General features: G+C 44.5%; 1 protein-coding gene across 1 annotated transcript in view; it reads left to right on the top strand.

Annotated features, from left to right (window-relative positions):
• The window catches only part of METTL13 (methyltransferase 13, eEF1A N-terminus and K55), a 33448-nt gene that overhangs the window by 8696 nt on the left and 8615 nt on the right, over positions 1-16137 (top strand). The window contains exons 3-7 of the mRNA XM_068239897.1: positions 4729-4928; positions 7095-7290; positions 10434-10598; positions 13642-13854; positions 15273-15404. Coding sequence (XP_068095998.1) covers positions 4729-4928; positions 7095-7290; positions 10434-10598; positions 13642-13854; positions 15273-15404 — 906 coding nt within the window. The remainder of the gene's footprint in view (positions 1-4728; positions 4929-7094; positions 7291-10433; positions 10599-13641; positions 13855-15272; positions 15405-16137) is intronic.

The raw sequence follows: 16137 nt of genomic DNA, 5'->3' as shown, positions 1-16137 counted from the left end.
TCTCCCACTGTAACGGAACTGTATGTTGTGCAGCCACGCCCCCTACCTCTCTGGGCTGCTTGTCACACACAGCCTCACTGCCAGGAGATTCAAGTCCTGCAGCAACAGCTGCTATCAGCATCACCTGTATGGGGAAGAAGCTAGCTTAGAAGAGACCTGGCACAGACAAGTTAGTAAACAACTAGAAAGATGACTGCAATCAGATAGCTCCAATAAAGATAATCTCCAACTCTGTCGCTGATTGATTTCACCTTTTTTATTCTTCTCTCTAGTCTTTGGCTCTGTTCCCTCTAGAGCAGAGAACAGACATTTTTTGGCCATTCTCCGCTCATCGAGTGAATGGCTCCTATTTTATAAATAGAAGCCATTCACACTTGTCAGGCTGCAATGGATCCGCGGGATCTGTTACAGTAAGCGGACCGCACTTCTGTGCATTCTGCACTCCATACAGTGTTACCATACCGCAACTCATTATACTGCAATGCAGGGCTGTGGAGTCGAAGCAATTTTGGGTGCCTGGAGTCGGGAAAAAATGCACCGACTCTGACTCCTAATGAATTTAAACTGTAATTAAAATAGAAAATATGATAAAATGTTTTATTTCTCAGATAATAGTCATCATAAATAATTTATATATACAGTAATAGCTGTGCTTTGTCCACAAAAATGAAATAAACCAATCAAAATTAGTTACTTGTGCTGCTTCAATAAAGCAGTTCCCGTATTTTTAAAGTTAGATATACATATCTTATTGTGACTGTACAGTATATATGATGTGTACACAGGAATCTCTTATATATACTAAATAACATCTATGCTGTAAGTATAAAGCCTGATGTGTAGCAGTGTCTCTAATAGAGATGGTCAATGAGATGGAAATAATTCTGCGTTGATTATGATTTATGCAAATGTACGCACTCTCTTTGCTCATGAAATCAAATAATTTGATATGTTGTTAAAATTTGGTTTGGTGACTACGAATTAAAGGGTACCTGAGACGGATGAAAAGAAAAGTGTTATACATACCTGGGGCTTCTTCCAACCCCCTTCAGGCTAATCAGTCCCTCGCTGTCCTCATCCGCCACCTGGATCTTCTGCTATGAGTCCCAGTAAAGCAGCCAGTCAGCGCTGTCCAACCAACTGCCGCTCCTACTGCCAGGAACATTCTGCACCTGCGCAATAGTGCTGCGCAGGTGTAGTACGCCCCTGGCGGCGGAGTGTGAGCATGCGCACTACACCAGACTGGCTCAAGTACCTGAACTCCTAGCAGAAGATCCAGGTGGTGGAGGAGGACAGCGAGGGACTAATTAGCCTGAAGGGGGCTGGAGAAAGCCCCAGGTATGTATAAAACTTTAATTTCATCTGTCTCAGGTTTACTTTGTTACACAGTAGTACTATACTTTACATATGCACTCCCCACAGAGCTGCAGAGAATCCACTGAGAATATTGTGCACATTGAACACAGAGGTGTTGTCTATCGCCCATAAACCTGGTTCAGATTGTGCATGAAGAATGTGTAATAGGGGAAGAATCCCCTCATTCTCCTGCAGAGTACCTGCACATCACTTTTACATGTACCCACAGTTACATTGCCTAGGGCCTGATCCATGTTCAGATGTGTAATAGAGGAAGAATCCCCTCATTCTCCTGCAGAGTACTTGCACATCATTCTTACATGTACCCACAGTTACATTGCCTAGGGCCTGATAGATGTTCTTTGTTCCGGTCTGTACCTTTTACAAGTTCTCTCTTACCAAGTACTAGTTTTAGTCTATGACTAAAGGGAATAAATATGGCATATGTATGTCTACATATATTCTCACTTCAGTTGTCTTTTACAATTCCTAAGCGTTGGCATTCAAGAGATTAATTTTATGTTACATACTTTCAATCAACAAGATTGTAATAAGCAAATTTGAAGAGTCTGAGCCAGTGGAATCCTAAACTGAGGAGTCTGAGTCGGTGGATTTTTGTACCGACTCCACAGCCCTGCTGCAATGCACCTACCGCACTGTAAACATTGTATAGGTGGTGTATTGCAATGCAGTAGGCTGTGTTACAAAAGTGTTTATTACACCACGATGCACCACTGTGAATGGACCTTTAATGTTCCCTAACTGCATTTATTTTACTTTTGCCTAATTTAAACTCCTTCTTCAGAAATACCTGACCCTATGGTCTGTCAGTATCCCTAACCACCCTCCTTCCCCAGGTCTGATAAACCTATGCTAACGCTCACTGGGGGCGGCTGGAGACAGTGGGCCTTGGGTGGTAAAAAGTACAAATCCAGGCCTGCCCTAGATTCATGTACTATTATGTTATTTGGATCCAACCGTAATCTGATATGATTATGGCCACTCACATGGGCCCCTTTATTTATTCTGTACAGGGGCCCACTGTTGGATTTGTCCGCCACTGACTGGAGGTTTATATTTTAATGAATGGAAGGAGCTGTATATTTGCTATACTCAAGGTGTGAAAGAACCAAGTAGCAGTGTTGAACTTTACTGTGGGTGACTGTACTGTACTGTAGCTTTTATTGTATCTTGCATTATGGTATCTGGAATATTCCCATGTCCTATACTTAAAGGCCTCGATTCATAAAGCATTCCCGCATGCGAAAATGCTGAAAACAGCTCACTTTACCGACCACATAGCAAAATCTGTATTAATAAAGGCTTTTTCCGCATGAAAAGCCGACATTTGCGAGCAGAGTGATAAATCACCGCCTTGCGCGGTGATTATCTTAACAAGAGTAACAAATGTCAATTCATAAAGATTAGAGGAAGCGGTATGCAGACGGGGATTACCGCTACCTCTGATGTGGCGAGAAGCGTGCGGAATACATTGCAGTGAATGGGACAGACCTCCCAAGCAGCTGCAGAGAGAACACCGCACGGAGGGACTCGGCCAGCTTCTCCTGTTTCCGCATGCCTACCGACAGCCTAACGCCAGCCTACAGCGGAATATCTCCGCACTCCTATCACAACTATAAACATTTTTATGACTGACCACCCAGAAGGCTGAAATACCGACAGCGGTGTTTCCCCGCATGGATTTACTTTACCGACAGCACTTTTATGAATCGAGGCCATAGTGTACCCGAGGCAGAAAAAAAAAATAATAGAAAAAAATATATATATATACCTAAGAAGAGGGAAGCCTATGGAACATACAGAGGCTTCCTATGTCGTCCTGGAGACCACCATTGCTGCACGCAAACCCCCGAAACATAGCCAACAAGAACTTGTCATATGCAAGCGGCTCCGTGCTACTGGACATTACCTAACTTGCAGAGGTGCTCGTGCATAAAAGAGAGGCGGTCGTGATCTAAAAGAGGGTCTTGTGCAGCACTGGTGGTTTCCAGGAGGATGTGGGAAGCCCCTGGAGGATCCATAAGCTTCCCTCTTCATAGGTAAGTATCTAATTTATTTTTATTTCTTTTTTAAATCTACCTTGGGTTCTCTTTAAAGGGGAACTGAAGAGAGAGGTATATGGAGGCTGTCATGTTTATTTCCTTTTAATCAATACCAGTTACCTGGCGGCCCTGCTGGTCTATTTCTCTGCAGTAGTATCTGATTAAAACCAGAAACAAGCATGCAGCTAGTCTTGTCAGATCAGACTTATAAGTCTAAACCACTGAAACACCTGAACTGCTGCATGCTTGTTCAGGAGTTATGGCTAATAGTATTAGAGGCAGAGGATCAGCAGGGCTGCCAGGCAACTGGTATTGTCTAAAAGGAAATAAACATGACAGCCTCCATATACCTCTCTCTTCAGTGCCCCTTTAAAGCAATCCTGAAGTGAATACACCATTGTAGCACTGGGTTCCACTTTATCTCCTGGCTGCATTACCTGTGCAAGCATTTGTGCATGTTTTTTCTTCTATACATGCCCTCTACTGGGCATGTGTGATCTATACTCTATGGTTGCATCCTACTGTGGATGCATGAAGAAAGTTATTTGACTCGTGCTGGGTTGAATAGGTACAGAGCAGGGGTGTCAAACTCAAATACAAAGTGGGCCAAAATTGTACTGTTGGACCAAGTCGCGGGCCAACCTCAATGTCTACTGGCCACCTTCCTCCCTTATAAAGTTCCCAGGTGCCCCTCCCCATAAAGTCTCCTGTTGTTTAGTGCTTTCCCCCTCCCCCATATGGCTACTCAGGTGTTTTAGGGCTTCACCTCCAATATCGCTTCCCTGGTGAGCTAGAGTGGGCCAAACATAATGCAAAGTGGGGAAACCACTTGAGGGCCAAATTTAATGGCTCTGAGGGCCAGATGTGTGTGTGTGTGTGTGTGTGTGTGTGTGTGTGTGTGTGTGTGTGTGTGTGTGTGTTTTATTCTTAATGTAAGTTGAAAAAAGGCCTTACATTTTCACACTTGCAGCTGCTGCAGAAAAGAGCACCTGATTGGGGAAGTCTGTTATTGTGATTGCTCTTAGGATGAGAGGGCTCTGTGATTTCATAGGAAGAATTTGCAGTGTAGAAGTGGTATTTATTTATACCTTGTAGTATGTACTTGTAGGTAGCAGTATAAGTTTACAAACAGTTGTGAATCCTTATACCTTTTATATTAATGTTGCGTGTAAAAATAAAAAATAAAGGGGGATTGGGAGTCCAACGGTAACCTCCTCTAGGTGGACTGACTATGTCTAGACAGGAAAATGAATTTGACGTTTTGCATGTTTCTTGATGAATTACTGCAATATAATTTTAACTCTTCCAGCTCCTCAAGGTAGAGAGACAGAATGGCTATTTGGTACTGAAGCAGGGCGGAGACAGTTGGCGAAAAGTGTTGGATTCCGTCGTCTGCTAATTGTGGCCTTACACAGAGATGAACAATATGAAAGTATGGAGGCTATTCAGTCTGAGTTGTCTGGGAAGGTACTTGAATTAGCTCCCACTGGCATGCCAGATAACCAAAAGGTAAAGTTATGTCTTACAACGAAATGTGTGCACTCAAAATCATATGAAGGCAGCTTTAGGAAACCTGAAATTAGAAATAAAGAGGCTGCCATTACTTTCCTCCTTTTAAAAATGCTGCTATTTTGGCTTTTGAGCCATTTATGTGGATATTTCACAATGTACGATTAGGGAGGCTTCCTCTTTCTCTGAAGGAAAACATTTTCACGCTGCTACTCTGAAAACCTTCCCTGACCCCAGATATAGGCAGCTACTGGTTTGTCTATAGCCTTAAAGTGAACTTCTAATGAAAAAAGTGCACCTATGGGATACTTACCTTGGGAGGGGGAAGCCTCTGGATCCTAATGAGGCTTCTCTCGTCCTCTTCATCCTTGGGATCCAGCACTGGCAGCCCCCGAAAATTCCACTGACAAGCTTATCGGTGGTGTGCACAGTTGCAGTAGGGACTGCAGTGTGCATCGGTATTTACAATCTGCTGGAGCCTGAGGATAAAATTGTACTGCACCTGCACAGATTGCAAATATTGGTGTGTGATGTTTGGGAGCTGCCAGCGCTGGATCCCCGAGGATGAAGAGAACGGGGAAGCCTCATTAGGATCCAGAGGCTTCCCCCTCCTGAGGTAAGTAAAGTGATTTTTTTTTTTTTTTTAATCATTACAAGTGTTTTTAAAGATACTGATTATTTACCTGGTCAATTACTTTTCATCAATAGATATTAACTAGTTAACTTAAATTGGATGTTTATATGCGGCTAGTTTTGTCTCTTTAAATCAATCAGGACCTGTATACGCATTCTCCTATCAATCGGCGCTCGTTCACCAGGTGGCTGGATAGTGTACTGGTTAAGGGCTCTGCCTCTGACACAGGAGACCTGGGTTCGAATATCGGCTCTGCCTGTTCAGTAACCCAGCACCTATTCAGTAGGAGACATTGGGCAAGTCTCCCTAACACTGCTACTGCCTATAGAGCGCGTCCTAGTGGCTGCAGCTCTGGTGCTTTGAGTCCGCCAGGAGAAAAGCGCAATATAAATGTTCTGTGTCTGTGTTCTGTGTCAAACGTCGGTAATCAGGGCTGTGGAGTCGGAGTCTCGGAGTCGGAGCAATTTTGCGTACCTGGAGTTGGAGTCGGTGGCTTCATAAACCTAGGAGTCGGTTGGGAGTTGGATGATTTTTGTACAGAATCCTTAGTTCTGGTAAGTGTTAGACTAAGGAGGCGAGGAGTCGGAGACTGAGCCATTTTGGGTACCCGGAGTCGTAGTCAGTGGTTTAAAAAACATAGGAGTCGGATAATTTTTGTACTGACTCCACAGCCCTCTCAGTAATTGGTGTACAGGAACGTGTTTCCTGAGCCAATTAAAATGCCTGGGAATAAGTGAACATAACTCCAATTAGGAGCCATGCTGATTCATAAAAATGAAAGTAAAAGTTCTCATAAAAAAGTAATCAGTCACTCACTAGCAACTAAGGATAGTGTATAGGGCCACCTTGTGTCCATAAAGCAAAATAAAAATAAATTTACTATAGTTTTTAACACCTAGTACCCAGTTGCTGCTGCTTGTCACTGTACATTGCAGGGGGGAGCGGAGGAGGACACGGGGACAGCAGTGCAGGGTGTCCCTGACATTGCAGCGGGTCCGCAGTTCGTATAGTCCGAAAAATATGATACTTTAACATCTAAATATATCTCGGCCCCTTTCACACTTGGTGCGGTGCAATTGGCGTGTGGCAGAAGAGCACCGCACCATTGGCATCAATTTGTTCCCTGCAGCAGACTACGATCCCTGAACATGCAAAACAGTGACGTTGGATGTCAGAAACATCTGACCTCGCTGTCATTTGCACACTTCCAGACAGGAAGTGCGTCACATGATTTTTGCAATATGTGCCATTGACTCTCATAAGGTCGGGCAAAACAGTACCACGTGCACTGCTCGCACACGTGCTGTGTCACGCGCTGTGTCAGCCAAACTATCACATTGCACCGTGGTTTGTCTCATAGACAATAATGACCCCTGCGACAAGCTGCGTCGAGGGTGAGTACCATGACGCAACGTGGTAAGTATGAAAGGGCCCTTAAAGTAATTAAAATAAGTTATAGCTCTGTGTGAATATCCATAAATTATCCATGTGTTCTGCATCAGCATGTTGTAAAGGTGGTTGTTTCCTTTCAGATCCCGTATCTGTCAGTTGGTGGAGACCTAGGAGCACGGACTGTGCAGTATCGTGGTCAGAGTGATCTAAGTGGGGAGTATGTGGTGGAAGATGTACGAGGTGATGGAACTAGCTACTTTAGAAGGCTTATATTCCTCAGTAATCAAAATGTGGTCCAGTCAGAAGTCAGACTACTGCCAAGCACCACACAGAGCGGTAAGAAACGTAATTTAGAATTCTTTTTTTTTGTGTGAAAGGAGTGTTTTAAAACAGCTGCAACTAAATTCCTGAAGTTTGTTTCCCCATCAATTAGTAAACCCAAGTGTTAGAGCTAGTAAGGTCTGAGTTCCCTAACCTTAGTGGTGTTGACTGTGGCTACAGCTGCTTTGCTGTTAGGCGCTGACCTCCGATGACAAGAACCTCAGCTATTGGCCTGATGAAGCGGGCTTAGACCTGAGAAATGCGTTTCCTGTGCTAAATAAAAAATCTTTTGTTATATACAAGGATGTTTTTAGACGCTTTTATCCAACCAGGGCGCCTCTTTCCCCCTATTGGGCTTAGTTTACCCCCACACACCCAGTGTCTGAGGGGTTGTGACAGGTCACCTGTGGGTTCCAGCACAGTGGACTCCTGTCCCCTTTTTCCAAGGAGAGCGACCACATCCTGGTCCCGGCTGGGACTACCCAGAGTGGAGTCGGGTTTATGGTCTCCACCTGCTTTCTGCGGTCGGTTGCTCCTTGCAACCCTCCTTTGTAGGTAGCATTTTGATTTACCACTATCCATCAGTACATTGACATATTACACTATTGGGCTTCCGCTTTTTGTCTCCTATATCTTTTTCCGCAGGGTGCCAAGACGCCCTCACTGCATCACTGGCCATGAGCAGGTCATTGCAAATCTGGACAAGGACTGCTTAACAGCTGTGGTGCTTCTTGAAGCCAAATAGTAGGGGGGCAAAGATTTATTTTGTTGGAAAAAAAAATGTGCTGACCCCAATGTTGCCTTGGTGTTTCTTGTGCTTATTATAGTAAATATTTATAGAGGTGGTAAATACAAAAATAAGATAAGAATGCCAAGGGTGTGTTTTATACCCAACGTCAACACTAAGGGCTTGATATAAAAGTTCACACCTATCACTTAAAAGGACTCACAGCTCAGTAAAAGTAAAAGAATTATACATACCTAGGGCTCCCTCTAGCCCCATCCGCTCGGATCGCTCCCACGCCACCGTCCTCCGATGTCTGCAGCTCCTGTACTGGGTCCCTGCACTTCCGTCAGTCAGCTGCAGTCTACGCAGGAGAAATGCACTCTTTGCGTATCTCTCCAGAAGCTGCTGCAGATACGTAGAGGGCGCACTTCCCTTATGTCAGACTGGCTCCGACTGACCCGGTAGCGGAGCTGCAGACATCGGAGGACGGCGACTCTGCTTACAGCAGAGGAGGAAGTGAGCTCATAACAGCCGGGTGCTTACCAAAACTAGCCGGGTGGCGCACCCGGCTAAAAGAGCTTGGGTAGAACACTGAGTTAAGGTTGTTAAATGCTCTGGCAAGGGGATCAATACAGAACTTTGTGGGTCACTTGCACCCACAATGGATTTTCACATGAGATGATGTGCTTTCTGAATGAAGCCTTCAAAATGCCAGTGAAGGATTGCATTGAATTGCGGGCAGATTGGTTATCTCCCTGAATCTACTAGCTTTCTATGAGCTGACTTTTATCCAGGACAATCATTGGTGATTGTTCTGGATGACTATTTGAAGAGCTGCCTGTTCTGTTCTATTGAGATGGAAGTGGTATGATGAGCTGCAGACGAGAGAGCGATGCTCATGGTGGGAAGGATAATAGAAAACCGGACAGATTGCTACACAATGGCCTCAATTCACTAAGGGCAGTTTGATAAAATCATTTAGTTTGGAAAAATACAGTGTTCGGTATTTTACACTTTTTTCCCCCCCAAATTCACCAAAGATTTTTCCACATGAGGTTGAAGTTTGGTAATTTACCATGCAAACTTGCTTCAATTCACTAAGCCCTACTCCGTAGGTCTCATTTACCAGTTGTAGAGCAGGTCATCGGTGAGGCTGGAAGCTTTGTATATGAGTCAGGGTTTTCCGTCCTGTGCATCCCCGACATCCCTTTAGATCAGGAGTCTCAAACTCGCGGCCCGCGGGCCATTTGCGGCCCTCGATATAATATTTTGTGGCCCTCGCAGGCAAAAGCTTCCTCATAGTTCGCTTCAGTGCTCCCAAGTAATCTGCCGCATCCCCGCCGCTAAACGAGGGCTGCAGAGCCCCCAAATTGCCCAGGGGGCAATCCGCCGGCATTTCCTGGAAAGGGCAGAGCTTTCAGCTTCAGCCCTGCCCCTCCTGACGTCAATTGCCGCACGGATCGCCGCCTCTCCTCGCCCCTCTCTGTGAAGGAAGAGTGAGAGGGGCGGGCAGAGGCGGCGATGCGCCGCGATTGTGAAATTCCTTATGCGGCCCAGCCTCATCCTGACTTTGCCTCCTGCGGCCCCCCAGGTAAATTGAGTTTGAGACCCCTGCTTTAGATATTCTGCAGCCACCAGAGGGTGCTCTTCTGTATATATATTTTCACATCTTAATGCAGAAAAGCCTCACAAAAAGTCTACTTCCCTTGCTCTGCTACAGTGAAGTCCCGCCTTCTAGGGTGTTGGACAAAATCAGGATGAGAAGCAGGGCTGTGTGGCTTTCCCTATTGTCTGTCTTTCAATGTTACCGCATGGACAGACTGAGTTATTGGCTGGTCAGAGCTGGAGAAAAATATCGAACACTTTTGCCCCATTTACCGAATGTATAAATGTTTGTGAATTGCAATTTCCTGAGGTATTTACCGCACAAGTCGGTAATTTACCTCACTAGTCGGCAATTCTAATTTTCTGAGCGGTAATAGGTTTAGTGAATTGAAATTTGGCAAGGTGATCGGTAGCTGTTTTCAACATTACCGAATGCGGTAATGCTTAGTGAATTGAGGCCATTGTCATGGGACAGCACTACTAGCACTAAACTGTAACACAAGAAAAATACAAATGATTGTCTGTCTAATAGTAAAAATCTAGTTCTTATATGTACCCGTAATGTTTGTAGAGGAATACCGGTAATTAACAGTGCAAATTTTGCATAGATTGATTGCAATGTGGACTAGAGCTGGTCCGAGGTGTGGAAAAGTGTATATCTGACACTTGTGTATGTGTGTATATATACACACATATAATATATATATATATATATATATATATATATATATATATATATATATATATATATATATATATATATATATATATATATATATATATATATATATATATATATATATTGCTGAACTTTCATGTTGGCTAGGTCAGAAAAAGAAGAAAAAAGATAAGAAGAAGCAGCAGCAGAGACAAGAGGACAAAGGAGAATCTCAGACAAGCCATGTTATTGACAAAAGCTTTTTATGCTGTAAACACCATAAAGTAATGATCTCAGGACTGGCTCTTCTTCGTAATCCAGGAGTGCTCCCAGGTATGGTTTTTGCATGCCGGGTTTAGGTTCTTTTGGGGTTCATGGTTTCAGCATTTGTCAATTTGGGAGTATTAATACATTCTTAAAATGAACCAGAGACAAAGCACCCTCATATATTTTGCATCATCAGTGGGAACATTAGAGAAAACACCTACCCTGCTCTCTGTTTCATTCTTCACTGCTCAGCCTGCTTCCAATCAACCCTGATAAAATCCCTGACTGAGCATTCAGTCTGGCTTTGCTCAGGAATCGTGTGTGTGTGTGTGTGTGTGTGTGTGTGCGTGCGTGCGTGCGTGCGTGCGTGCGTTAAGTCACACACTACTGCAGCATGGTCCGTTCCATATTCCTGGGTGACTACGGCAACTCCAAACCTGGACACCTCTCATGCGCAGTTTGTCAGTTCTGCTCCCCTGTGGCTGCACGTAGTGATGTCACAGGACAGAAGCGCGCTCACTTACCCCTTGTTTCCAGCGCTCACGCTGGGACACGGGAGCGAGCGCACTCCTGTCCTGTGATGTGCACGCATGTGCGACGCGGTATGTCCAGGTTTGGAGTCGCCGAAGTCTCCCAGGAGAACGGGAGCGACTGGAGAAGAGCAGCGGGGAATGGGAATTGCTGTATTTGATTATTGCCCTCTACCAGTACATCTTCAGTTTTTACCAGAGCCTTTTGGTATCATTAACATGAGTAGAACAGAACTGATCATATTCCCACTGTCTCTATCCACTTCTCTGCCTGATATAACAATAAATGTCAACACCACTCCAATAACTTCAGTTCCGCAAGCATGTTGCCTAGGAGTAATAATTAATACCTTTCTCTCATTTATCCCACACATTCACTTTCTAACCACTTCCTGTAATCTTCTTGCACTTTGAGAGATTTCCCCACTTTCTGTCTGGACCACTTATGAGGCGAGGCTTTTACACATGGTAGCAATAGAAGTACAAAAGAGGCTAAATCCATGCTGTTCATAATTTCATTAAAATTCTTATGATCTGGGCTTTAACTGTTCTATACCATTTATTTGTTGTTATATAAGCAGATCCTATACATATTGGGGTGGGAAGGGAGGAGGGGTTATTGATTTTGTACAGGATCTGCATATTTTTCTGCGGAATGCAGTCACAAGGCTTTATGACACTGGTATCTGGAAAGTAAGACCATCTTTTTAAGTGGTACAAAGGGATAAATATAAAACACTCTTTTTGTGGTGTTGGGAAAAGTTGGAACTTCTGTTTATAATGGCTGGTGTCTCCATAGGGGATCTTATACAATGGGAACAGACAGTAATAAAATACCTCCAGGTTTTAATCTTTCCCATAAGTCCATCGTGTCCAAAACTAAAAAATAAAGTTGGTTCTACTTTTTAAAGTGCACCTGAGATGGGAAAAAAAATATACATACCTGAGGCTTCCTCCAGCCCCCCTCCAAGACGGGTTCATTCCCGCGCCGTCCTCCTCCGCTGCCTAAATCATCTGCAATTCGCTCTGGAAAGGCCTCCATTTGGCGCAGTCCAGATACATGCTCTCCCGTTGCCCTCCCATCAATGTGAATGTTCTGTGCCTGTGCAGTAGTACTGCGCAGGCACAGAACGCACCTGGCGACAGGAACATGATGGGGGCGCAGAACGCCTCAGACTGGAGGACTTTTGGGACCAAATACGATACAGGTGGCGGTAGAGGATGGCGAGGGAGGGATCAGCCGGAGGGGGCTGGAGGAAGCCCACAGGTATGTATAATTTTTTTTCAAATCCCCCCCCCCCCCCCCCCCATTTCAGGTTTACTTTAAAGGGACTCCGAACACCTCTCTAAGCCATGCCTTTAAGACTCCAACACAGCAAAGTACTTAAAAATGCATACCTTTCTGTAGCTTGTGCTCTCCTCTGTCATTTGATGCCTGAATCGCCGTTCTACACCAAATAGTTTTAGTTCGATTTCAATTTAAATATCGCGGCTGCCATCGTGGCTATGTTATAACTTCCTGTCTTCTCTGTTAGAGAAGTGCATCAATGAATGAAGCAGGAAGAGATGACACGCTAGGCCATTGCAAGAGGCTCCTCCAGAGGGGTCATAGCATGACTTTGTTGGAAGTCATCTGGCTTAACCTGCTGGGCGGTCTGGACGAGCTCAGCTCGTCCAGTACCGCCGGAGCCTGCCGCTCAGGCCCTGCTGGGCCGATTTGGCTCAAATAAAAAGCAGCACACGCAGCCGGCACTTTGCCAGCCGCGTGTGCTGCCTGATCGCCGCCGCTCTGCGGCGATCCGCCGCGAGCAGCGGCGAAAGAGGGTCCCCCCAGCCGCCTGAGCCCAGCGTAGCCGGAACAAAAAGTTCCGGCCAGCGCTAAGGGCTGGATCGGAGGCGGCTGACGTCAGGACGTCGGCTGACGTCGATGACGTCACTCCGCTCGTCGCTATGGCGACGATGTAAGCAAAACAAGGAAGGCCGCTCATTGCGGCCTTCCTTGTTTATTCTGGGCGCCGGAGGCGATCGGAAGAACGCCTCCTTTGCGCCCTCTAGTGGGCTTTCATGCAGCCAACTTTCAGTTGGCTGCATGAAATAGTTTTTTTTTTATTAAAAAAAAAACCTCCCGCAGCCTGCCTGGCGATCTTAATAGAACGCCAGGCAGGTTAAAGGCACTGACCTGACTTGAAAGGCATGTGGAGGCTGCCATATTTATTTACTTTTAAACAATACCAGTTGCCTGGTTTCCTGCTGATTATTCATGTGTCAGTAGTGTCTAAATCACACACCTGAAACAAACATCTGGCAAATGCAGTCACACTATTTGATTTGCATACTTGTTCCGGGTCTATGACTAAAATTATTAGAGGCAGAGGATCAGCAAGACAGCCAGGCAATGTGCATTGTTTAAAATGAAATATAGCAACCTCCTATCCTTCTCAGGTCTTTGAAATAGATGGCTTTCTCAAGAGATCTAGACATAAGCATAATGTCTGGCATGGATGCCGTAAAGATTAGGCTATTCCTAAGTAGAAGTACATTTAAACTTATTCTGTTTTTCACTTGCTTCTATTTTTCAGATAAGCGCATATCTGTATTGGTTGTGGGGCTGGGAGGGGGCAGCTTATCCCTTTTCATCCATGACTATTTTCTGGGCTCATATGTTGAAGCCATTGAAATTGATCCTTCTGTACTGGATGTGGCAAACCGTTGGTTTGGTTTTAGTCAAGATGATCGCATGAAGGTTCATTTGGCTGATGGACTTCTTCATATTAATGGCTTGGCAGGCAAAGGTAAGTTACTATCTGTATAGAAGTGTTTATGATAAAATATTTTTCATATTATATTCACCTCCTGAGCGTTACGCTGCTCAGGAGGTCTTGCCAATTTGTGTCCCCAAGTTAGTTAATGCAATCAAATGGGTGTAAAACGTTTAGCTAGCACTACGCTAGCTAGTACAAGTGTCCGGCACCCCCCGATCCCCGCCGCTCCCCCGTTTATACATTACCCAGCCTGGATCCAGCGATCGGCGCAGCCTCCCTACACAGCTCTGGTCTTCACTATGGGGAGGATCGCACATGACGTCATGACGTTATGCGCAAACCCATTCCTCCCCATAGAGATACTGAAGCTGTCCCGGGAGGCTGCACGGTCGCTGGATCCAGGCTGGGTAAGGTATTAACGGGGGGATCGGGGGCGATCAGCAGCAATTGGGGGAGCTGGACACTTGTACTAGCTAGCCTAGTTCTAGCTAAACGTTTTACACCAATTTGATCGCATTAATTATGCATGGGGGACAGTGTCGGGTATACCGCTAAGGAGGTTAAAAGTCTGAAGTGAAAAAACAAACAAACCTATGGATAAGGAAGGCTCTGGGTCCTATAGAACCTTCCCGTTCCTCTCAAGGTACCTTTGTTCCAGCACCATCAATCTCGTTAGCAGTATTCGACCGATGGGTCACATACTGCTTTGTGCTGCCACGGGAGGCTTTGGTGAGCCCGAGTGCTCCCGAAGACGTACGTCACGAGCACAGAGCTCATACTCTCGCCTACGCAATACGGAGCTGCCTGTCTTCAGGGGCCTTTAGGCTCTCAAAGCCTGCCGTGAGAGCCTATTGTAAAAATGAAGCACTTTTTTTATTACATTATTTTCACTGGAGTTCCTCTTTAAAGTAACCGTGAATAGGCAGCTTTACAGTTATGTGAACAGCCCAGTTTGGATGAACTGTAACTATCTGTGTTTTTTATTCTCTATTGCACAGTCTCACAGAAAATGCTGTGCTATATAAATCCAAAATGATAACATTTTGAGACCTATTTATAATGACTGGATAACAGTCATTATAAATTGGTCTCAAAATGTTATCATTTTGGATTTATATAGCACAGCATCTTCTGTGAGACTGTACAATAGAGAATACAAAACGCAGACAGTTAGTAAACATTGGGTTACACAGTTAAGACCATTGGAACAGGTCAGCAATGTATTCTACTTGGAGGTGGAAAATATGAAACAACTTTACACAGCAGTTATAACACATAAGGGAAAAGAGAGCAAAGAGAATGTTATAATAAATATCTGATGCCAAAACTGTATTTTTTTTATGAAAAATCTGTGTTTGTAGATAAATCACATGTTGTACTTGAATTGTCATTCACACATTCTAGTCTTGATTGCTGTGACAAACCTGCAATATTTTCCTTCCTCTCAGGGGAAGCTGCTTATGATGTGGTGATGTTTGATGTGGACAGTAAGGACACCAGCCTTGGCATGAGCTGCCCACCACCTGCTTTTGTAGAAAAAAAGCTTCTTCAAAATGTCCACAAAATCCTAAAGGATGATGGTAAGGAGTTTTATGTGTGTTTATGTACGTACAGAGTGTATACAAATAAGTAAGTTTTTAAAGAGACACTGAAGCGAAAAAAAAAATATGATATAGTGAATTGGTTGTGTACTATGAATAATTACTAGAAGATTAGCAGCAAAGAAAATATTCTCATACTTTTATTTTCAGGTATATAGTGTTTTTTCTAACATTGCATCATTCTCTAATATGTGCAGATTACACAACACTCAGCATTCAAAATGAGTCTTTCAGAGCAGTCTGTGAAGTAATGACCTCTCCTCTAGCAGAGGAAAAGTAAATAGTCCAGGAACAGTTGAGATAATAAAAGTCAGATAACAGCCCTCTCCACGACTAACTTAGTCGGAGAGCTTAATGGCTTGTTTGCATAGAGATAACAACTGGAGTTTCTCAACTCTTCCTGTACTGGAAACCATTAGACTGATATATCTGATCTTAATGCTTTATTTCTTAGCTGTACTACACATACAAATCATAATATCATAATTTTTTTTCCGCTTCAGTGTCTCTTTAAAGGGAACCTTAACTGGCGTGGAAAAAATAATTCACTTACCTGGGGGCTTTCCCAAGCCTCCTGCAGCCGTCCTGTGCCCGCGCGGGTCCTTCGGTGCCCTCCGGTCTCCCTCCGCCGCTAAGTTTCGTTTTCGGACGACTGCCAGTCGTCCTCAGCCAAAGCGTCATCTTCTTCCGGATTCCCCGTCGTAAAGAGCCG

Source organism: Hyperolius riggenbachi, chromosome 6 (genome assembly GCF_040937935.1).
Source record: "Hyperolius riggenbachi isolate aHypRig1 chromosome 6, aHypRig1.pri, whole genome shotgun sequence".
Lineage (NCBI taxonomy): Eukaryota > Metazoa > Chordata > Amphibia > Anura > Hyperoliidae > Hyperolius > Hyperolius riggenbachi.
Note: the sequence above shows the minus strand (reverse complement) of the source record. Positions and strands in the feature narration are given on the sequence as shown.